This window comes from Rhinatrema bivittatum, chromosome 1, assembly GCF_901001135.1.
Source record: "Rhinatrema bivittatum chromosome 1, aRhiBiv1.1, whole genome shotgun sequence".
NCBI lineage: Eukaryota > Metazoa > Chordata > Amphibia > Gymnophiona > Rhinatrematidae > Rhinatrema > Rhinatrema bivittatum.
Genome location: NC_042615.1, coordinates 526,852,278 through 526,876,697, shown reverse-complemented (window position 1 = coordinate 526,876,697; position 24,420 = coordinate 526,852,278). Strand labels below are relative to the sequence as shown.

Here is a 24,420-nt window from a genome sequence, read left to right as displayed (position 1 = left end):
CTGTTTCTGGTCTATCAAATCCTTGACTTCAGCAACTTTAAACTATTCCTTAAATTGGAGTTGCATGGAACTAACAAGGCTAGCTTCTTTTACAGCCTTTCCCTGCTTTGTAAGTGCGAATTCTCTTCAGTTTCAAATGGTCAGCTGCTGCTTAGAGTCCATTGTTGAAAGCAGATGTATCAGCCTGAAAAAGGTTAGAAGGCTCACTATTTCAATTGCAGTATTCTCTTCACCTAAAATAGTGGAGTCCCAATACATTCATGAATTTTGGGTCTTAATGTAGGTAGATCAGCAGTATCTTTAGTTTATATATAACTATGTGGGTTGCTCTGATGCTAATGTCCTGGTTTTGGCATTTTGTAATGTGGATTTTCAAAGCTGTAAGAATTTTGCCTGCACCTGCTTGTGTCCTTTTGTTTGGTGAAGGATACACTTGGGTCCTTAGAACAAGACCTGGGTAGACAGGAAAAGGGCAACTGAGAAACTGATTTTACCTATTTTTGGACTTTGTCTATTTCCTTCATCTTTTGTTGCTTTTGGATTGTTTTCTTTAATCCAGTAACTAAATTCCCCAGGGCTTAGGGAATTAAGTCGTTGACAGGAAGGGAGTTTAAGGAACCTCATCTAGAGGTTTCAGAGGCCTTGACATGTCAAAAAAATATTTTCATGACTTGAGAAGGTTTGTGGCACCTGTGTTAACACCTCAGCCCAGGGGATACACACATTTGACTAACAGGCTGAAAAGTTTCACTTTGAAAGTGCAGAAAAGGCTTCTATTTGTACCACGCAAAGAGCTGTCTGCTTCAGATTCACCAAGTTTGACAAGAGGGGGTTCATAAACTGCAAACGAGTCCATTAGGAAAAGGATTGAAGGTGAAAAATAGATTTAGTATCTAGTACCTGCACTATGAACTAAATTGTTTTCCAATAAAGTTGGAAGTCAGGTAGTACAGTCTGGTAGGTTCAAGTTTTCCTTGTGTCAGAAGGAATGCTCTTTGGAGAGACCGGCCTAGGAGTGTAAATCTGCAATCTACATACAAAAGATGCTTTCACCTAGCCAAAACATGTTTGCAAGTTTTCTTGGAGTGAAGTTGCCATTGCAAAAAGCAGTTTATGAGCTGGAGTAGATATAGGCAAATAGCTTCCTACTCACCACATTCCTTGAGGGGTTCATCACTCCAGTCTTTGCAGTCACGTTGCTGGTTACAGACCTTGCTGATGTCGATGCATTCGCCAGACTTGCATTTGAATTTACCAGGTCCAGAACACTGATTGACTGAAATCAGGATGGGGGAAATAAAGTGAAACAAAAACTCCTGTATTAGGATGTATTGTATACAATTATATATACATACACCAAATGAAGATCTAGGCAACTGATGGAAGAAGCTTGCTATGGTGAACAGATTACAATATTTCAACCAAAAGAAGCAGAGTAGAAGATTAAAAAAAAATTCACACATGTATTCAGTTGCAACACTTGACAGACCCAACTTCAAGAGTGGAGCGCAAAAAAGTACTACCCACCATTTTTGCAGTTAACCTCATCCGTGCCATCTAGACAGTCTCTCACACCATTACACTGCCGGCTGCCATGGATGCAATTCCCATCTTCACATCTGAACTGGTCTGGCTGACAAATGCGTGACGCTGGAAGAAAATGGAGCTCTTATCAGCCCCTGCTATATATAGAAGCTAGTCAAATGTAAAAGATTCAGATTGATACACCTTATTTAAAAGTTCTTATATACCACCTATACAATTTGTGGTAGATTTAAGTAGTTTACAAACTAAAATGTCATAGTAGGTGGAAAAGCAATAATTTAATCCTCACATAAGTCAACTAGCAATATATAGAAACAGCAGTTAGTTAAATAAGCTGTTTAATTTGTTGTATGCAAGGGTACATAATGCTTTGACGTCTTTGGACTTTGCAATAAGATGGATGTGATCTGTGTGAGAGTTCTGGCAGTATGCCTGTTGACGGAGATCATTCTTAGAAAAACAAGCCAGCTAAGTAAATGCCATACCCAGTGGCTAGCTCATGAGGAATACCAGCTTGGGTTATTCTGGATTGTACCTAGAACCAGTTTTCCCATGCTTGAATACCATATGTTACAGCAGGTTCTGGTCTTGACAATTATACAAGATATAGCTAAAAATCTAAATATCCACACTCTTTATCCCAGTGTGCAAAACACTAAGTTCTATGGCTCCAGCAGGATCCTCTAGTTAATTCTGTATTGAAAATGATCTAGGTGTTCTAGCTAGATCAAGCAAGTCCTTAACTTCCACTCATTTTTCTATTTCATTATAACCAAGATTCAGTCTAAAACCACACATTGCAATCATCATGTAAACAATATCTTAAACCAAAGTTTAATTTTTGGCTAGTTCCCTTTGGTTTTCTAATCTGCCTGGATCTACTAACTGACCACAGCTGTTTTAGATAGCATTTTTGAGGAGTGCGAGGTAGGAGGGAGAGAAGAATTGTTTAATAAGGTGCCAAGAGCCTTCATCTTTCCTTCTATTCCTCCAAAGTCAGTCAGTGGCAAGTCTCCAGCTGAGAAAAAGAATAAGAGCACCTTGCAGCAGTATGTTATTTCTATCACCCAACTCTGGAGAATCCCTCCAGCAGCTGGGCTGTAAAGGCATCATGCTTGAATAGCATCTGGGTCATGGAGGTAAGCTTTGGTTCTCTTAGTATTACTAGGCCATCAGCTCAGGATATTTAACAAAGTTAGATTACACATTCTCTGAAGAGCTGATCTGAGCTTGATAAGTATGCCTGAACAGAAAGCCAACATGGAGAAGGAAAGCCCCAGAATCCTTTGCTCTTGACCTATGTGAACTCTGACTTGCTGAGAATGACTTGCAGTTTCTCAGGACAGCTGATGGGTAGACAAGATGGCTCCACGAAGGTGATGCCTATTAAGGTCACAAAAGAAACCAATTGAGGCTATCTGGTCACAATAAAAGGCACTATTCATGAGTTTCTATAAATACAGCCACAGATGTGTTAGAATCTTGCTGGTCAAGGTAACTAACAGAACAAAGGACTACCTAGAGTGATTGGTAAATGGGCCCCACCTCCTGGGAAAACAAATCAGGGTAGTTCAGAGATGTGTAAGATTATACTGAAAGGGAAAGCTATCAGCTGCTAAAATCCTCTATATAGTTAGACTGAGATTAAGGGAAACTAATGATATTCATGTACATTAAAAAGGGAATAAGCTGGTAGTAAACCTGGTTAAACATCTGTCAGGCTAAACATGCAGAACAGCTATAATGGCTGGGTGAAAAATTCAGAGTATCCATGCCTTTCCCAAAATACTTAATTGAAAGCTGTAAGTCACAGTATAAGTTATTTTACAGCAGACTGAAATTTAATAAATTCAGCCAAACAAGATTTTGACTAGTCACCATGCAGAAGCAGCAGACAAGTTGGGGGCTCTTCTGGTCCTAAATTAGTTTTCTGCCAGCTACAGTGGGACCAGCTTCTGTTACAAGTAACAGCAGCGCTGTGGCACATTGCAGAAAATTGGGAGATTGTGCTGGCATGCTGCTTACATGTTAAGATGTAGAGATCAGCTTCCTACATATCCCCTTCATGCAAAAATCAATGCATAAGCTTCAGATCAGAGACTGCATGAAACAGCAGGTAAAGTCTGGCAGTGAGGCAGCAAAAAACCCAGAGGAAAAAAAAAAGTCTGCCCAAGCCTTTGGATAAAGGGAGAACCTGGGATTTACAAATAGGACAAAAGTCTGAAGTGTTAGCTCAGTAATTATAGAAGAGGATGTGTCCACTTAAGACAGAATGGCATTAAATGAAGTTCACTTCTGTAAACAAAGTGGTTATAACAAAATATGTCTAGACCATGGGATTGGTGCACACCTCAGGAATGTTTTGATGGCCTCCCTGAATTCTGTTCAATTTGTCATTGAAGACAAGAGAGCTCTGTGGACTCAGTCCTATAAGTTTGGTAACCAAGGCAAACTAATGGGTCTGTAGTTGCCTGCTTATCTTTAGCAGAGGACAGAGCCAGGGATGCTAAAAGTGGTCCTCCTTGTGCCACCCCCAGCCAGTCAGGTTTTCAAGGTATCTTGAATATGCATGAGAGATCTGCATGCACTTTGTATACAAGGTAGTGCATATTCAATTTGGGCTATCCCAAAAACCCAACTGGTTGGCTCTCCTCCCAGGAGCTGTTTGAGCACCCCTGAGCGCAAAAAATATATATATACTGAAACAGTGCAGCACCTTGGGACCCCAGGTAAGTTTCACAAAAGGAAGATCAGATGAATTTAAACTCTGTAGTGACAAAATAGTGGATTAGAGGTTGTGCAGGAGATATTGCTCATCTGGACTTGTCACAGTTTCCTATAAAGCAAAGCTAGATCTAAGGGAGGAAGACTGTTTTAAAATCAGGTGAGGAGCTGAGCAGTGGTGAGTGAGGCACCCCAGGGCTCAGTACTAGAATTACTTATAAAGACTGCAGAGGAATGCTAGGGTGTCAGACTATGAAGCTGGAAGGCCTCTGCTGAGAGAGAGAGAGAGTCAGATGTTTGTACTAGGGTGGAAAGCAGAACTCAAGCATGTCTGGGATAAGAGGACAGCAATAGAAAAGCATTGGGATGCTGCAATATGAAACTACACTGCTTCCTTGAGAGAAGAGGAAAATCAGGGGGGGCAGATAAAGCTACAGGTCAGGAGGCAGCAGGCTACATCTCCCTAGAAACTTGGTGAATGCCAGGCTGGTGAGAGCTGGGTACAGTCCAGTTAGGCCACCAACATAAGCGCCTCACTAGCCATTTAAACAGACTACTACAAAGCTTTGTGGCAAGACATCGAAGGTGGTAGGAAATCAACTGCTGGGTCGTTATTTGCTTCCTTTCCAAACATATGCTCAAAGTTTGGAATTCAGGAAAGTAGGTAGGTCCCTTCCCCAGCAAACTTACAGTTTAAAAGCTGCTATCTGAAGAAATGAAGAGCAATGTTCAGAAGGCATGACAGTGGAAGAGGAAGATTTGAATCCTTGTTTCCCTGGTTCTCAGCCTACAGCTCTAGTTGCTAGGCCACTCCTATACTCCAAAAAGGGTATGAACTTTCATGCTTATGTATGCAGGACAGAACTGATTTGGATAAGAGCACCACACTACTGGTAATCAGGCTTCTAAAGCTGCCAGCTAAGATCTTTAGGCATGTAAGTCAGAATTGGTCAGATTGTTAAGAGACCAATTGGCCCCACAGTAAGTTAACTTAAAAGCACATTGGTGGTGAAGTTTCTATAAAAAACTCTACAGCTAGTTTTCAACTTTATCCTGATCCTACACTTTGCTTCCTTGCAACCCCGCCCAAAAAACCAAAACACCAATGCACTTCAAGTTTGAGACTCACATTAGCCTTTAGGCAATAAAGGCTCAGAGCTGGTAACTTACGGCAATTCATCTCATCACTTCTGTCCTTGCAGTCTATGTCTCCATCGCAGCGCCATTTCTTGTGGATGCATTCTCCCGAGCCACACTGGATGTCACTGGCGGCACACGTCACGGGAGGGGAAGGCTGGCGGCCGCACTGCTCCAGAGACTCGTCCGACTGGTCTGAGCAGTCCGCGTCGTCATCGCACACCCAGTCCAGGAGGATGCAGAAGGAGTTCTTGCACTGGAACTCGTGCGCCCCACACGTGGGAGGGCTGCACGCCAACTCGTCACTCCCATCGCCACAGTCGTCATGGCCATTGCAGAAGAAGTTCTTAGAGATGCAGCGACCACTGGTGCACGTGAACTCTGCTGGGCTGCAAGTTATATTGCCTGCAAGGGAGCAAATGGACAAAAAAAAAAAAAAATCTATCTAAGCACCTATTCTGCAACAAGCCATGCTATAGTAGTGTAATTAAGACTAAAAGCTCCTCACACAGCTGCAGGTGGTAGTGGTGGTGGTGGTGGGGGGGGGGGGGGGGGGGGGGGGGAAGTGGGTATTTTGCACCAGCCTGATGGAAATTTGACTGCATTCACTAGCAACACAAGTGGACATTTGAGACAGGAAGGCAGAGGGGCTAAGCAGGTTGTGTCTCCCCCTCGTAACATTTTGAAACACCAATGAGCACAGTGCTGCCAATACTATATTTCAGAGTTTTGCATGTGTTTTTTTTACTGTCATTTTGTGCATGTTTGCATTTGTCATGCAGAGATGCCACCTTTTTGTGTATGGATGTGATCCCCTGCTCTCCTGGTTAACATTCCTGCCTCCTCTTTTGGTCCACAGGGTCAGTGACCATGTAGGCCAGAAAACTGTGTACATACTGGGGGGTGGTGCCTCTAAGAGCCTTCAGCTATGTGGTGCAAAGCCTGTTTCCATTCTGGATCAGGCAAACATAGCAACCACATGATTAGTAGTCACCAGCTGTAGCCAGTTCCGATGATGTGGCATATAATGCCACTGAGATGGACCCACCCCCACTGAAGCAGTGCAGAGATGCTCTACTGATGGTCACAAGTGGCAAATGAGAATGCTGTTGCATTACTGAAGTAGCAGACTGCCTCCAACCCTTTGAGCTGCTGACAATGGTCAAACTGCAGTTGCTCTGGGAGATGCATGAACTTGAGATACTGGTTGGCCATTCATTAGATTATATCTTTATTAGTTCTTGGTCTTACTAGCCTCATGTATGCATACCTATGGTATAAGCTTGGGTAGAACTTGCATAGATAGAATTCTAAACACTGCAAATGGAGGAAACTCTGAAGTCATGTAGCTAATTAGATGTCAGGGTGAGGGGGATGCCACAAAAATACCCACCCCTTAGCAGCTTACCACAGTTCTCTTCATCTGCTCCACTATCACAATCAATGCCACCATCACATTTCCAAGGCAAAGGGATGCACTGTGTTGATTGAGGCCCACAACTGATCTCATTTACCCGGCAGGTTCTCATATCTGAGCAAAATAAAAGCACATCAAGGTTGGGAAGGTAAAGCAGAGTGCAAGGAGGGATTTTAGAAGTCTAAAACACAAATGAATTCAAAGTGGCTAGCCTCACTAAATTTAAGTGGTGCATATAAACCAGAGAACCCTGCTAGTCATGTGGGATTTGTATGTTCAGCATGTCATGTGACAGAATATAGCAAAGACAACATGTATAGGATGTTAGCAAGCCAGGAGCAGCCAACAGTATTTGAGTTAGGCTTCCCTTTTCTATGCAAAATAGGGAACATCTAGTCTACACTGAATAGCTGTTCCATTTATCTGGCTCAATTTATAAATTGCTACTAGGATTGGACATTAAATTGTTCTAGTTCACCAAGTCATCTGATGGAACCTATGGTCTCAAAAGATCATGTACTCTAAATGTGTATAGTGATGGCTTAATAGCTAGTTTAAGATTTCCACATGTGCACTGCTGTTTCTCAGTTAACCGAAGATGCTCCCTCAAAAGCACCATCTACTGAAGATGTTGAAAGACATGTTGGGCTATTTTTTTTTTTAAACACAGAGCTACCATAAGTGTTAGTGTCTGCCTGTAGGAGATTATCTACATGGAAAGCTGGCTTTTCAGGAAGCTCTGCAGAAGGCTGGTGGTTTTCTAGCATTCTCCCACTCTGGTTTGACTTGCTAGTTGTGTGGTGCAGAGAAGGCTAAAAAAAAAAAGTTAAATTGTTACTGCATGTTTTAGAGCAGTTTCTCCCAAGTACTTCCCCTCCAGCATTTGCTTACAGTATTCTTACATGGCTGGATATTTGATGTGATAAAGGAATCCCACCATTTTAGTTAGTGCCTTGAGATTGCTTGGGTGGTGATTTCAAACAGTTATGAGCCTTAAGCTTGATGTATGAATAATTTGAATTAAACAGCAAACCTGTGCTAACAATTGCACTACTGGGTCTCACCAAGAGTCCATCAAGCCCAACATTCTGTTTCCAGTAGTAGCCAACTTAGGTCACAAGTACCTGGTAGGATCCCAAAACAATAGGTCATATTGCAAATGCATAGGGATAAGTAGTAGCTTCCCCCCCCTCCTCAAAGTCTCTGGTTGAGCTTCTAAGGATTTGTCCAAACTTAAACCCAGCTATGGTAGCTGCCTTTACCACATCCTCTGGAAATTAATTTTAAATCTTAACTGTGCATAGAGTTTTAGATGTGCTGCTTACTAACTTCATGATGTCCTAGTTTTTGTATTTGAAAGACTTACATTCAAGTATTCTATTTTGTAGAATAATTGCTCCCTCAGCTGAGTTTAAGCTGACCAGCCCTGACCTCTTTTGTCCCCTTTGAGGAAAAGGCTAAAACAGCTCCCATGTTTTAGCAGCCTCTACCACTAAATTTAATGATCTGTTACAATTCTGAGATGTGGCAACCACAATTGTACTGCACAATTGTACATTGACATGCTCTATTTTATTCTCTATGCCTTTCCTAGTTGTTTGCTTTGACCACCTCCATACACTGAGCTGAGGATTTCAAAGTATTGTCCATGATGCCCATATCCTTTTCCTAGGCTGCAACTCTTAATATGGAACTATAGTGTATTACTTTATGTGCATCACTTTGTACATGTCCACATTAAAATTTAATCTGGGCATTCAAATGACAATCTAAGGTCTCACAATTGGCTTGAGGTTCCTACTCAATGATGAGAGGTTCAAGTTTGCAGACAAATCATTTTTTCATCTTTAATAAATATAGTATAAAGTACCTAGTACAGATCCACATCATTATTTACCATTCTCCACTGACAGGGGGGGGGGGGGAGACAGACACTAAGTAGTCAACCTCCTTTTAACCCATTTGCAATCTACAATAGGACATCGCCTATCCCATGGGGAACTTTATCAAATGCCTTCTGAAAATACAAAAGCACCAATATACTGAATTGTCATCTACATGTTTAAGCCCCTCGAATAAAGTCACAGAACATACAAGGCATGGTTTAATGGGACACAGCCAACATGGATTTACAAGGAATCTTATCACCAATCTGCCTTTTATAAACTATTAAAAAAAAAAAAAAAAAAAAAAAAAAAAGTTTCCCAGTCAGTTTTATTTTCCTGGATAACCCTGGAGCTTTTTAGAGATCAGCATAATGGCCTCTAATCTTCAGGTACAATAGAATTTAATGTTACAATTTCCAGAAATAGGTCTGCAATTGTTTGCATTTTCAGATAAATGAGTGTAGCATGTTATCAATCTGCTTTTACATCTACGGTCACTGATTTGTTTCAGTTCTTTTGAATCACTATTATATAGTTTCTGGTCCAGGTAACATCTTCTTTAAAGAAGAAAGCAAAGAATTCATAGTCTTGCCTTTCCTAAGTACCCTTAACCCTTCAATCATTTAAGGTCCAAGACTTACAGGCTTTCTGCTGCAGATATGTTTAAAAAGGTTTTTATAAGTTTTTGCCTCTACAGTTCGCTTCTTTTCAAGTTCTTTGCCTTCCTTATTGATTTTTGTATAGCTTGCCAATATGTATGCTTATTTTCTTCAGTTGCATCCTTTCCATTTTTGAAAGCTTAGTTAAGCCTTTCACCTCACCTGTTAAGCCATGCTGGCAGTTTGCCTTCCTTCTGGTTTTTCTAATGCATGAAAGTGTTTGAGTCTCACAACTCCCTTTTTTAAAAAGGGATGTCAAGACTAAATTCAGATTGCTCTGGTTCAAGCAACTTGAAAGGTTAAACTTGAATTAAGATCTATTTATGGGACAGGTATATCAAGAAGTAGGGTAGTTTGCACTTAGTACCTGCACTCCACCTGACCCCCTTCAGAGTATGAGTGTCCCATACCTGTTTGTAAGCTAAGCATCAGTCTCATGGGCTCACACAGGGGACTTGGCACAAAGTTAGTATTTATCAAGCTTGAGAGAGGAAATGGTTTGGCATTTCCCTATTTGCACCCCAGCTTCTTCCATGGACTTATATATCTTTGAACCCACACCTTTAGGTAGAAGTTCAAGAAGTTTCTGGGGTTTCAGAGATGAATGTGTTCACAGCATTGATTAGCAGCACCACCACCACCACACTTCCTTCGAAAAGATTTTAGTTCTTTCCCACACAGATTTTCAATACTCTAATACAGCTCACCACCTTTTTCACAAAGAGGTGTCTACAAGGCTGTTGAGGCCCACAATCCTCCTGGGTTGCTAGCACCACCCAGGGGTTACTGGTCTCATGCCTGGCCCTTGGTGGTCTGAGTAGACTATTTGCCCTCCAAAGGGCTGTAGAATATCCACTTCAAATGTGAATCAAGCTAGTCGTGCACCCTGACCATCAGGTTATATTGACCCAAGAGACCTTCCTAGTGGTTCTCCCTCCTAGGCATTTAGCAAATCCAAAATCCCTTTAAGCCACTGGCCACAATGACATCACTAAACATTTTGGCTGGGCACAATTTCTAGTTACCAGGCCTGGATTTAGGGTTCCCTTGTCCTATAATACAAGTAGAGCTTTGTGTAAGGTCATAGCCAGACTCTAGAGGTTGTTACAAGAGTAGTTATATGGCCCAAAATGTGGACCAGAATGGTTTTGTCATCTGGCCATTTGGTGTGCAAATTGGGCAAGGTGAGCTTACTGCCAACTCTTAACTGGGGTTAGGGGACAGAATGAGTTATGCCACTTTTCACAGGCAGAGCAGGTGGTGTGTTCTGCTCCAACCCCTTCCCCTCTGTGCTGCTTGAAGAGGTGGAGGGGAGGAAGTGCACTTAGGTCTTACATAGGGTGCAGCAGGGGTGTGCCTCCTGCCCCCACAGGGAACAGGAGAGGAAGGTGAGATACTTAAGCAGATACTACATTAGCACAAGTAGTAGTGAAGGCTTCCACCCTGGCCTTCATGATTGGCAGTACAGCTCACAAGTTTCAAGCTTGTGCCAGTTTGATGTCTTATTTTGTTACCCAGGATTTAGTTTCTGGCAAAAATGAAACAGGAGTGCTCTGGGACCTGATGTGGAGCAGAGCCAGTGGTGACCTAATTGTTTCTGGCCCTTCTGCTCTAGGGAGGAAGCAGAGCACGAGACCTGCTTCTCCTGAGATGAGAGAAGCCGCATGGCCTTGATTTTTGCAGGACTTTCTGGTACAATGGAGGTTGTGATGGAAAGCTGCTGAAGCCTTGCCCAGGAAGCTGACAGGTATTCTCCTTGTTTGCTACACTGGGGGGGAGGAAGGATGAATGAGAAGAGCTCATTGTGCCACTTGGCCTCCTGAGGCTGCAGAGAACAAGCAATGCTTTTGTAATCCAGATCCTTCAGCCCAAGGAAGCAGAGAAGAGTGGGTGGTGCCAGCTAGTCTACCCCATTCCAAGGCAGATCAAGTCAGCTGATTCTGGCTTGGCCTTGCCTCTCAAGGAAGGCTAGAATTAGAGGATAGTTTCCAGGCAGGGGGGCCCGTGTAGTCCAAGGTAATTAGGAGAGGGAAGAGGATAGTTGTGAGAACACGCCATTCTCTTTATGAAGACCTGGCTCTTCTCTTTATGAAGACCTGGCTCTTCTCTTTATGAAGACCTGGCTCTTCTCTTTATGAAGACCTGGTTCTTCTCTTTATGAAGAACACTCCATTCTCTTTATGCAAGTGATCTTCCATTCCTAGCCCGTGCTCAGAATGGCTGGGACTGTGCACTTGTGGATCCAGGGGGGGGGGGGGGGGGGAACAAAACATGCACTTGTATCCAGCTGTGGCCTCACTCCCTTACCCTGCTTCCATCTGTCATGTCCCCATCCCATTTTTAGCAACAAGTTAAGCCCAGGATACTGCTATTGATAAGTCTCTCTAAAGCCTGCTACAGACATGGAGCAAAGGGTAGCTAATTAGTTAAGATCTACAATCTAAAGCCTATACACACACACACATTCTCCCAGACATGCAGTAGGGTCAGCTGCAGGTTCTATACAATTGCTTACAATGGAGATGAGTACTCCTAGCTGTTGGGAAAAGGAATAAGGAACTCCTACTGGAATTCATTGCGTGTTCTGTACACCAAGAATATGTTTGCTGTGATTAAAATGTTGAACAAACAGACTCCAGATTCTTTAAGCACAAAATGAACTCACGGCAGAGTTCAGGATTTTCGTCAGAGCCATCTTCACAGTCCAGGTCTCCATCACAATGCCATCTGCTAGGCACACACTGCCCATTATTGCAGACAAAGTCCGACTCCGTACAGGTCTTCTTTGCTGTAAAGAAAAAAAGATTTCCAGGATTTACACTCAGTGCCACAGCGTAGCTTGGTATTTGAGCAGATGCAGAACAAGGTCAGGCGGGGGAGGAAGGTGGCCAGAATTTCCACAGATTTGATTATAACTAAAATCAATTTTTTGGTACTCTGAATCCAAACTGTTTTAAACATGGATTTCTAAACATTAATGTCCCTTCACGAGCATGTTTAAAGGATACATTAATATAGTTCCTGTAGAACGGGTCTTGCAGCTGGGGAATAAAGTAACTTCAAGTTATCCAGTCATGCTGAGGAATCAAGCATAGGACAGGTTACCACCACATAACTGAGTCAATTTGCGGTTACAGCAGACATTAGAAAGGGTCATTTTGTGATGCAAGGGATCCTATTCTTAATGGGAGAGATGGCTCGTCACTAGTTATACTCAAACAAAAATCAAGGTGAGCTATTAACTATAAGGTGAGTGAATACAAAATGGATGGAGATGTTTCACCAATGAACTGGTGCAGACAGGCATGGGGGCTAAACACTCAGTCAAGATTCACACCGACTCCTAGTTTTGGACCAAAAAGGTATACAAAGTTGCCATGACTAGTGATTTACATCTGATGCTGTATTCAGGGGCATATAAAGGCAGAGTGGTAAAGATTTTGTAAGGCTTGGGAGGCACAAAGCTGTTCTTCCCCTCCCCCCCCTCAGGATTTAGGGTAGTTGTGGGAGAGCCAGCGCATACATTTACTCCTCCATTTGTGGAAAGTTACAGTGCATAATTCTGCCCAAAAGCTTTTACAATACACCAAAAGAATAAGGGTTCTCTACATTTTAAGGTAGTATTTCTGTCCAGGAGATTCTTGAATTCTCAACTATATATATAGCAACATAAAAGAAGCGATATGAGGTATACCCTAAAGGCAGAGAAAGCCATTTTCTTCCTAAATGCCACTAAACTGTTTTAGAGGATCCATAAAGCTGCTGAGTATGACCAGAAAGTTGCCAATTCTAGTCTGGGCTGGAATATTTTTCTCAAATCAGGTAAGATTCAAGAGGATTATGCAGTAACCAAGATTACAAGACATATTACAAGTCTCCTGGCCACTCAGCTGATGTAGCTATAAGAATTAAGCAATGCAACCGATTAAAGCTTCCTGAATTTAAGCTGAATGAAATAGCAGCTTGTCAGATTTTACTTGTATGTTTAAGGGTTACTGGATTAAGAAAAATTCCAAGTTATTCTATAGAGCTGCACTAAGGAAAGTGACCTAGGCTGACCAGAGGAATGACATGCTAACCCAGGAACATGAGTAGCTACAATGAAAAGTCTTCCTCCAAAATGTGGTATTTTAGACAGGTTGTGTTCAACCACCCTCTTACAGATCAGTGTTTGTGTGCTGTGGTGGTAGGGATTTTTTTTATTTTTTAAACACATGCCTCATCCTTCAGCTTCATTTTGAAATCTAAATGCATAGAAACTGCTGGCACCACATGGTCAAAGAATGGGGAAGGAGGTGAAAGATCATGACATTTGATTCTGTACAAGACTATCAAGTCAACTTGAAATTATGCTTTAAAATTATTACATACCAGTGTAGATAATTGGGTTAAAACTACAAACCTCTGGTCTCTAAAGCATAGGGCAACTGATGTCTGGGCTGGCAGTGCTGTGCTATACATTGCCATGTGATGGCCTGAGATTCAATTCCTGGGCCAGCTGAGGAGGCTGTGGAGGTGGTGCTCTCAGCCTTGGCAATGGTGTGAGTTATGTTGTGGCACATCCCTAGTTGATAGATTTAGGGCAGGATTAAGGAGCCTTGTGTGCGGCCTCTAAAGGACAATCATGAAAACTGGGCTATAACAGAAGATAACCCCAGGTTAAGGCCTAAGCTGACAGATCCCAGCCTTAGTGCCAATTGAGCTAGAAGCCCAAAGGAACTGGGTGCATCCCAATCCCATTCTCCCTGGGGGAAAAAAAAAAAAAAAAAAAAAAAAGCCTGTCTAAACTTGAACTGCCCTCCAAATAACACTTAGAAAACAAATTCCAGTTAAAAGATGACCTACAGTAAGCTAATGCATAACTGGTAGGGATGTGCATTTGTTTCACAAATTAGTCAATGATATTGTCTAATTCATCATGGTTCAGAAGTGCCGAAATACAAAGTGATTGACAAAATTTTGGCAAAATTCATATTAGTGTGCACCGAGTTACTGCACAGTAATACCAATTAATGCACACTTTTTCTAGCTAACTCCCTCCTCTGAATGGATACTTTTGCATTTTTTTTAGTGTGCACTAACATTACAGCACTGTAAATTCTATTAGGGCGCATTAACTAATGTTAATGCGCATTAACATCTAGCTAGTGTGCTCTCATTCGTCTACTGTGCATCAATGCTGAGTGCGCACTAATGCACTTAGTGGAAAATTGCCAAAAAACAAACCGTGCAAAAATGAAATTTTCAGAGTACCCGATATCTAAACAAAGCACATCTCTAATAACTGGTACTAAGTTTGTCATTTAACACATCCACAACTGAACTACTAATCATTTGTAAGGCACTATTAGAGAGGGCAATTGTATACTCAAGTGCAATATTAATTCTTAACTACTGATGGATTGTACCAAGTAATTCCTAATCAAGATAATATGAAGGCAGAAAAATAAAGTTCCTAGTTACATTCAGAATCTGTGCAAGAGCACAAGGTCATGGCATTTCAGTTCAATCCCCTTTGTCAGCTCTCTGGAAGCTAGTACTTATTTTAATTTTAGACACTGCATTTTTACTCAAACTACAGAGCTGCATTTTTACACTGGGTCATTTGGTCAAGTCAGGGAATGGCAAGATGTAGACAGGATTTCTGTACATATTTAGTACAAATATTTTAAAGAAAGAAGTTCTGTATCATATTAGGGGCCAGTCAGTTTATTGTGCAGCTTGCAAAAAAAAAAAAAAAAAAAAAGGTAGAGTTCAGTTGACATACTTTAAAAACTGGTCCTCAGATGGATCCCAGGACGTTTACATGTAAACTCCCAAAAAGTCCAAAGCATATTTTAAAAGGTTTCTAGCATTGTATGAGCACAGTAGTATACTGCTATATAGCTTGCATGAGAGTTCAGGCCAATACTACAACTGAGATTAGAGGCAAATAGTTCATTCATAGCAAAATGTTCAGCACTGCTTTTAATTATAAAAAGAGATCTGTAGTTTTTGTAATTAGCTTGCAAAGGGTAAAATAAGGGACTGATTTCTAGAGCCAATAGGATTCTTGCTAATTCACATTGTCCAAGTTACAGAAGTGGCAGAGACAGGAGTCTGGGCTGAGTCCATGTCTGTTAGTACCATTGGTATTTAATACTTGCCAAGGGCTGAGGTTCACAGAGTTCCCAGAACTGAATAGATTTCTACAATACTATTATAAATTGCTATTGAAAGACAGAAAAAAAAAAAAACCAAACACAAAAACACAACCACAGACATGTTAAGTCAGACTTGCACAATTTGGAGATTCCCCACCTTCTAGGGCAAAAAAAAAAAAAAATAGGGATAGTAAATAATCCAAAAAAGAAAAAACTACTGAAATCAATAAGTTTAAGAAAAGTCTCCAACCCCAAATCCATACTTTGTGGGAGCACCCAATGCAACAATTGACAGTTGTGAGAGTTGATGTAGGTCTTCACTTTTGCATACCTAGCATTTGTCAGACTTAAAATTGTCAAGCTCCTTGGGTCTGTGACACTAATCTTAGAGTCATGCCACAGATTGGCTGACTTGAAGCCCTGACATTCTAGAATATTTACCTTTCTATTTTAGCCACTGTAGTACTGTTTTGACTGCCATGTTGAAAAGTGAATTTCCATCCCAGTTGCAGCTTTCTGCAGGGTTTTTCCTTGATTTTTGTACTTCTCCATTCATTGTCCCTATCTAGGGAAGTGCCCTAGTCCCTGCTGCTGGACATCCTGTAATTATGCTGCCATCACTATGGTGTGCAGTGTATTTAGTGCAAATGTAGCACAACACTTTGCATTCAAGCCAAAAAGAATGTTTTGTTAGATTAATCTTTCACACAGCTACAGTATCTTGAGTGTTTACATACTTACAGGCTTCAAGGTGGGCTCTGAGTAACAGCTTCTCTTGCCACAGGTCAGATTTGTGGAGTTTAGGATAGTGTCACACACTGACCAGTCTTTACCATGGAACCCTATAGCTTTCAGAATTGCCATTGGCCTTTTAAGTTGCTTCCTTGCTTGGTCAAGTCTGGAGGGACAGCCTGCTCTCTAAGAAGAGTCTGGGTGGGCCACACCCTACAATGTTGATCGGGGCAGTTTACAATATAACATTCACAATATTAAAACAAACTACTTAGAGGTTAATAATATCATAGTATAAAACTTTGTCTTGACTGCGCCCCAAGGACATTTAAAGACATTGCAATTTATAGCCATCCTATCTGTGCCTTTCTGCAGCTTTACTCAGGAGTTTGACGGCTTCTTATTGTTCATGGTTGGGTCATTGCTTTGAAAAAACACTACCCAGCAGGGAACAGAACTAGTGAATTTATCTATCCATGTGAATCAGTACAAATTATTAAAGACTGGTGAGACAAATTCACCTGGTGTGTGCTTTTGAAGGCAACTGTTTAGAATGGATACAGAATTAAAAAGAGGTATGAATCTTTATCCAAAGATGGACTTATTTTACTTCCTCTTCCACAGAATTTTGGTATGTTTCACTGGACAGCTGGGGGAGGGGGTGGTAGGTGTGGATACATGGATGTCTTGATGCATTTTCTTTTAGGCTAAGGGTCAACATTTTGAAAGTGCATATAGGAAGTCTACACCACCCAAGTGCTAGTCCAAAATCATGTGGTGCCTGCAGAAATTATGGACATGAATCTGAACATTTACTGTAGCCTTCTCCTAAATAGTTTGAGCAATGTTCATGGAATCTGCCAAAGCAGACCAATTGTTTAAAGGAGAATTTTGGCTAAAGTGTTGGCACTAGTTTTATTCCATGCTGCCAATGCCAAATCACATGAATTAAATGCAAAGAGGGGTTTTTTTCCACTATCATTTGTAGGTTGATGAATATTGGCCACTAGGGGTATGCATGGAGTGAGCAAGTTGCTTCCTTCATTGATGTAAATGGAACAGGAGGAAGCACTGAATACCCTTTTGGACATTGCCACTGGTGGTTTTTTATCCAATGAACCTTCCAGGCAGGCTTCAGTAAGAGGAAGTGAAATCCCATGGAAGAGTGACATGAAGACCCACTAAGAGGGGCAAAGAGGTAGAAGCTAGCCTGAAGACAAAGGCACCCAGAGGAGGGAAAGGAACACAAACTGGCAACACCAAGGCAGAGTAAAGCAGTAAGAATGGCAATGCAAGTGGTTGAGCCAGAAGAGACAGGAAAAAATTTTAGGGGGTCAAAACCCACTGCAGCATAACAAGGAAGAATAGGATGGGCAGCAAGAATAGCTACTAGCAGAGCAAGGCTCAGATACCCAAAAAGTGTAGAAATTGTGTTAGACATTCAGTCTTCCTGCCACTCATCGTAGAAAAAAAGCCAAGCTTACTCTACTGGGTTTCCCTGAAATTTTAGCTGTTCATAACTGGTGCCAATGTTCCCTGCCATTCATAATCTGTTCACTAGGCATGTTAATCAGAAAAAAAAAAAAGATACTGGGCATCCTTGGCAAGGACTGGCCTTTTGTCCAACAGACCACAGGTCTGTCATGTAGTGCCTTCTGCAAGGCACTACATAACTGCAGTTTGTGCTGGGGACTGAGTGACTGCTCGCTATGGCCATGTGAGGCAGATTGAGGTGGGGAGGGAGTGGTAGTTTTCAGGGGGTTGCTGATGCTTAGCAGTATTGTACAGGAGATGTTCTCCCCCCCCCCCCCCTACTCTACACATTCTTGCACCCCAACCACCAGCTTCTCCATCCAGTAAGGGAGATTAACTGGATGGCAATTCTCCCAATACTTGGCAATAGTGAACATTACATGATCAAATTTAAACTGGAAGGGGGACAATAAGTAAATCTACAGCTCTAACACTAAATTTTCAAAGGGAAGCTTTGATAAAGTGAGGAAAATAGAAAAAACTGAAAGTTACAGCTGCAAAGCTTAAAGGAGTTCAGGCATGGACGTAGTTTAAAAATACAATCCTAGACAGTCCAGATGTATTCCATGCATTAAGGTGGAAGGCAGGCAAAGATGATTACCATCATGGTTAAAAGGTGAGGTGAAAGGCTATTTTAGCCAAAAACATCCTTCAAAAATTGGAAGATCCATCTGAAGAAAATAGGAAAAAAGTATAAGCATTGTCGAGTTAAGTGGAACACATTAAGACAGGCAAGAGAATTTGAAATGAAGTTAGCCATAGAGGCAAACACTAAAAATCTTTAAATAAGCTTGAAGCAAGAAACCTGTGGAGGGAGTCAGTTGGATCGATAGATGACTGCAAGGTTAAAGGGGCTCTTAGGGAAGATCAGGACATTGCAGAAAGACTAAATGCATGTGTTTACTAATGAGGATGTTGGGGGAGATACAACCATTAAAACCTCTCTGGAACCAGTATTTAAACATTGGGCACAACAGGGGCATACTCTGGATAGTGAGGGAAAGCCTCTCATTTCCACAACTACAAGTGATATATGGGGTCAAACTAAACTAGGCCTTTTTCTATCTACAGTTGCGACACTATGTACAGTCATTGCCAGGCCCTAGTCTGGCCCCTTCAGCTTTTGAAGTGGTGTCTAAGATTTACAGTTGGAAAAATCAACCAAAATAACTTTGGCAGGGTTGCATAAGAGGTTAAAGGGCCTTTTGATCAATGACCCAGCAGAATTATTGGCAGAGAGATTGAACTGGGATGGGATATTTGGGGCGACCCGTCATGTTACAGCGAAGTTTGCTTGATCCCTAGAGTGACAGGTAGTACGAGTCTCAGAGATGCAGTACAAATTTTTGTGGAGGGCTTATCACCGCATATGTTTAAGGCCCAACTTCAGCCCTCTGATCAGTGTGATAAGTGTCTGGTGGCAGCCGGTACCCTCATGCCTTCTGGGCATGCCCAAAGGCTTGCTCTTTTTGGACCTGTATTACCCAATATATGGAAACTTTACTGGACATTAGGGTTCCATTCTCTCAGTCTTTGTTTGGCTCGATAGGCCCCTCCACAATTAGAGGCTCTGAATCTTGCTTGCTTTTTCTTAAAGCCTGTCAAATGGGGAAAAAATTGCTTTTGCTTCACTGGCACTCTTCTGACCCTCCTTCCTATTGGATGTGGAGAAATGCTTTCCATAAACTGCTGGAAATGGAAGGTTTGGCATCTAGATCACCACTACATCGCTGCAAATTTTTGAAGACGTGGGATGTCTATTACAGTTGCTATCCCCCAAGGCGTGGAGTTTGATATTGAATGACTGAAGGGGGACACTCAGTTGGATTCAGTCAGACCAGGGACCTTGGGAACTTTACAAGTGGTCAGGTGTTCTTGTATTGCTCAACCTCCGTGAGTAGGAAAATCAGGAGCCTGGAAGGGGGGGAATTTTCCATATCTGTAAATGAGTTACTGTTTGCTGTTATTTGTAATAAGTTCCTGGGCTGTGGAAGTGTCAACACGGCCTGGGTGGAATGTATTTGTCTTACTCAAAAATTGTTTGAACATAACATCTTTGGTCTATCAATCCTAAGTGTGCACAGCATCAGTTCACGGCGCTAAGGAAAAAAAAAAAAGTCATGTGACATTATACTAACTTGTGACTATTACCTATTCTTGCATGCAGAATGAGGCTGCCCTCTAAGTCACTGCAGTGCAGACTTAGCACTGACTAGCTAGTTCTCATCTGCTACACTAATCTTGAGATTCTACTAGGAAGCACTCTGAGCCACAGCTAGACATTGAGTGACTAACAGCACACTTTCTCCTTTAAAATGGTTTGTTTTGAAGATCCTTCAGAATCTGCCTTCTGAGATCCAGAGTAATAAAGTGACCACCACTCAGTACTGAGAGTGATTTCCAGCTAAGAGATTAAGTCATGACATACAGCTGACAACTAAGATGGGCTGGTTGAAGATGCTGAAGACATGGTTTCTCTTGCTGCTTCCTTGTCCTATTCTATTCTTCTCTTCAAGTTTGCATTTCTTGCATACATTTCCCTTCTCCCATACAGGCTGAGTCAAAATGGTTTGATTTCAGGGACTGCAGCCATTTTATTTTGAAAAATGGAAAAACAAAAAACCCAAACCACAGAATGACCAGAGTAAATAAAAGCTCAGTTCTCCTTTTACTACCTAGTCTTAGAGCCTAATTAGTTATATTAAGTTATATAAAAATGCTAAACCTAAGAGACTCAGGAAAAAGCATTCCTACTACATTTGTTGTATAGTGAGGCTAAATATGGATGCCAGTCTTCTCCTGAAGATCTCCCTACTGAGCACTTAAGATTGCTTTATGCATGAGATTTTGGTTTATAGATATTACTAGAAGTAGACAGTTATATCTACCTCTAGTAGATGTATGTAAATGTTAGATATCTGGTCAGATTTGTTTGGCCTCATCTCCAGGAGCTGATAAGATTCTGCAATACAGGTAAGGTTTGCTTATCACAGGGTAACTGAATCTCTCAAAGCACCCTGCTAGATTAGATGAGTCTTGTGCTACCTCTGAAGCACCAATATAGTCAAAGTTAATAGCATGACCAGCTACTATCATTTCCAGATAGGATTTTAAATGCCTAGCCACAAGATCAAGAAATGAGCAGCTGTTTTGCTCAGTCTGGGAGGTACAAGACCAGGACCTTATGCAGGAACTGTTACATCCTGGTGGTCCACATCTGAAGAACTGATGGGCACTGTTGTCTGTGGTTTTAGGAATTAAAAAAAAGTGGTTATCCAGTAAAAGTCCGTGATGAGCCGCTTTAATTGCTGAAATTCCTAGGGTGGGGGACCTGAAAGGGAAAGTCCTACTAGAGATGGGAGACCAGTTATGGTACAGTGGTTTGTAGCAGCCCATTCAGAGCTTACTAGTAAACAGAACAAGTCCTGGCACTTAAATGCCCTGCTGCAGGGGGAGGTTTCTAAACTGTTTAAGTTTTAGAAAGTTTGAATATTGGCAATGAAATTGCTTCCCCCCCCCCCCCCCATGAGCGATGTGCTAAGAGGGTGCTTTCAGAAGCCCATTAGCTTATGGGGTACTAATGCAAAAAGAGGCAGCATACTATGCGAAAGTTAATTTGAATAGGTCTCAAAGTCGCTATCATGGTGCATCAGGGAATAGGTTTGTAATTCAGCTTGTGTACAGTTTTTATACTGCCAGAGTGCCATGGAAAGGTCTGCAGACTGATCAAACCCAAGCTGTAAAGCTAGCCAACTGCCTGTTCTGTTGGCTGCATGGTTTCTCTAATGAGCTGTAGAAATTCAGAGTCTGGCAGGGCATTAGATCAGTTTGCATTGCAGTACTGTAGACATCTTACTGCCCAGAGGGAGACCAAATATCCACCTTAAGGTAGTAGGTGGACTTTTGAAATTCATTGTCTTACAGCAGCCCAACTAAGAACATAATTGTCATGCAGGTCAGACCAAGATCCATAAAGCCCAGCATCCCTGAGGCCAATTCACATTACAAGTACTTAGCCTTATTTTTGTAATCACAAATGCCAACAAAAAAAGCTAAGCTATATTGTCAGATCCCAGGATTTACCTGCTTGTTGGAGCAGAGGGAGTTAGCTCCTGAGAGCTGGTGAATCAACTGGCCCCTGGATCTTTGCCAGCTTCTGTTCATGTATTTCAATGAAAATTTTAAATCCTCCCTTGACTTCCTGCATGAGGCTGAGCCTTCAGGTGCTCTACCCCAGAGATATGGAACATTAAACCTTTGGCATTGTACCAGCTTATTACTTTACCTTCTGGAGGAAGAGCCAAAGCTTGTGTTTCCTTAGCCTTTCCCTAGCTCCACAGCAGAGAATCATTAGCAGTCTACCTAAACCTCAGCTACAAGTCAAGGTTTGCCTACTTCCATTTTGATCATTACTATTTGTACCTGGTGCTTAAGCCTCTGAACATTAGATATGCATTTTTGCATCTAGAGTACCTTGTTTTTCTATTCAATGCATTTATATCTTGATATGTACTGCAATTTCTCATATCTGTAGGCTGTATATGCACACATATGAAGTTAAAGCCCATGAGTAATGCCATATGTCTTGTGGCAGCCCTTGAACAGCCAATTTTAAATAAGTTAGGTTAATACATTGTGTTTTCAAATATCTGAGTGAACATAGCCATGCAGTTTAAAACTAGAACCTTCTGTACTAAACTCTGGAAATCTGCACATTCCAGGAATGTCCAAAACCTAGAAGGCCAAGCCAATATTAAATCACATTAATCAAAAAATATTCAAGTCTAAAGTCTAGTTTGGACCTAGTTACATAATTCTGTGCTATGTTTTAGAAATTGAGACAATATGTTCCTGAAAGCCTTGCTACTTTATCAGCTCTCAGCCAAAAAATGCCAGCTGTAAATTAAAAAAAATAATCTGGTTAATCCAGTGACTCCAGATCAGAACCAGTCTCAAATTCAGATCCCACTGCATGCCAAGATTTGTAGCACCAAGCTTTCAAGAATTGTGGATTTAGATCCCTTAAGCCAGTGGTATGGGAGCAAGAGTAAAGGATTTCATTTTGCCTAAGGACTATTCTACCCTTTGGGGGCATTAGCTACTATGGATTCAAGCCCACTTATCTGCATACATCCCAGACTATACTTGTGTGGAAATAAAGAACTAGAACAGCAATTCTCAACCAATTCCCAGGGTCCCACTGCCCTGGTTGTGTTTCCCTTCCTCTCCATTGTGGCGAGTCACAAATATTCTTCTACTAATACTGCTGCCATTCTGCTGGGCAGGAACAGCAGCAGCGTTAGTGGAAGCCAGGGGGTGTACTGAAGGGGGTGCTATCAAGAGCATTTTGTAGCACCAGTCAGCTGATTTTACATATAAAATGGTGGCACAGCTGTAGAAGAGGAAATAAAATACATGCTTTGCCTACCCCCGAGCGTGCACTTCATACCAGCTCTGCCGAGCTCACTGGCTCCTCCCTTGCTGTGGCAAGCAGGGGTTCCCACCCCATAGCCAGCAATCAGAAGTCCCCAGCACAGTATCACTGTGGTGTCCTGCAAGCAGGCTTCTTGCACCTTGCTGGCAGGAAGGAGGAACACCTTGGGGCAGGAAGTCAGTCACATGGTTTGACAGGAGAGGGTAAGAGTGAGGGATGGGAAGGGGGAGGATAGTGACAGGAAAGGGGTGGGAGGAAGGAGTATAGAAGAGTGACGAAAGTGTGCCCTCCACTAATCCATGACAATCTCAGGGTTACTAAAAATAAAAATTCAGGTATGGTGTGGGGGGGGGGGGGGGAAGTTATCCTTAGTTTTAATTGGGTATTTGATATGTCTGTTTAAATATTGGATTAGGAAATTTTAAAGTTTGTACAGGAACTTGTTATTGAAAGATCACCCAACTGTTGATAGAATAAAACATACTAAATATACATATTTAAATTGTTTTGCTTTGAGGAACCATGATCTGCATACAGAATCTAGCTTGCAGTGTCTGGTTCATTTTTGAATGAGAGCTAGAGGGGATCTGCATGCAAATGTAAGCATGCCCCCAGTATGATCATCTCAGGGTGACAGATTTGGAGAGGGTGTTTTGATTTGTTTGCTGTTTAGAAAAAAGTTTTTAAAAAGTTTATATATGGGTTGGGGGTGCCAGAGGAAGTATCCATCCCAGGTGCCAAATACTTTAGGTATGCCACTAGTGGAAGCAGTAGTGCTCTTCCTGCCCCCACAGCCCAGAACAGAAGTGATGCAACTGGGATGTGTGGGAAGACAGCCATCCTGCAGAAAAAGTAGTGGCAGAAGCATGGTACTGGATCAGAGCTCAGCCGGCAATCAGTGACAGGAGAAAGCAGAATTAGCCCCTGTAGTTGATGGGATTCTTTGTTCTCAGACTGCAGGTGGCAGCTACTTCAGGGCCCATGACAACCATGAGAGCTTCAGCAGCCACTGCTGTGTGCTGTTGTATGCAAGGGAAAGGAGTATGAGAGTTGCTGGAGAGGTAAGTAATGGTGGCTTTTCTTGATTTGCTACCATTTTAATTGGGTATTATGGGATGCATCTGCTGCTTGAAATATTCTATTATGTTTAGAGAATTTAGTTATGAGTTTAATTGTTGAATGTTATTCTGTTCAGCTGTTGTAACATTTT

The 24,420-nt window shown here is 41.8% G+C and overlaps 1 protein-coding gene across 2 annotated transcripts in view; it reads right to left on the bottom strand.

Annotated features, from left to right (window-relative positions):
• VLDLR (very low density lipoprotein receptor) overlaps positions 1–24,420 on the bottom strand; it is a 103,814-nt gene that overhangs the window by 28,117 nt on the left and 51,277 nt on the right. For both annotated transcript variants that reach the window (XM_029613304.1, XM_029613313.1), the window contains exons 3-7: positions 12,034–12,156; positions 6,815–6,937; positions 5,440–5,811; positions 1,528–1,650; positions 1,154–1,276 (exon numbers count right to left, since the gene is read on the bottom strand). In XM_029613304.1, the coding sequence (XP_029469164.1) occupies positions 1,154–1,276; positions 1,528–1,650; positions 5,440–5,811; positions 6,815–6,937; positions 12,034–12,156 (864 nt within the window). The remainder of the gene's footprint in view (positions 1–1,153; positions 1,277–1,527; positions 1,651–5,439; positions 5,812–6,814; positions 6,938–12,033; positions 12,157–24,420) is intronic.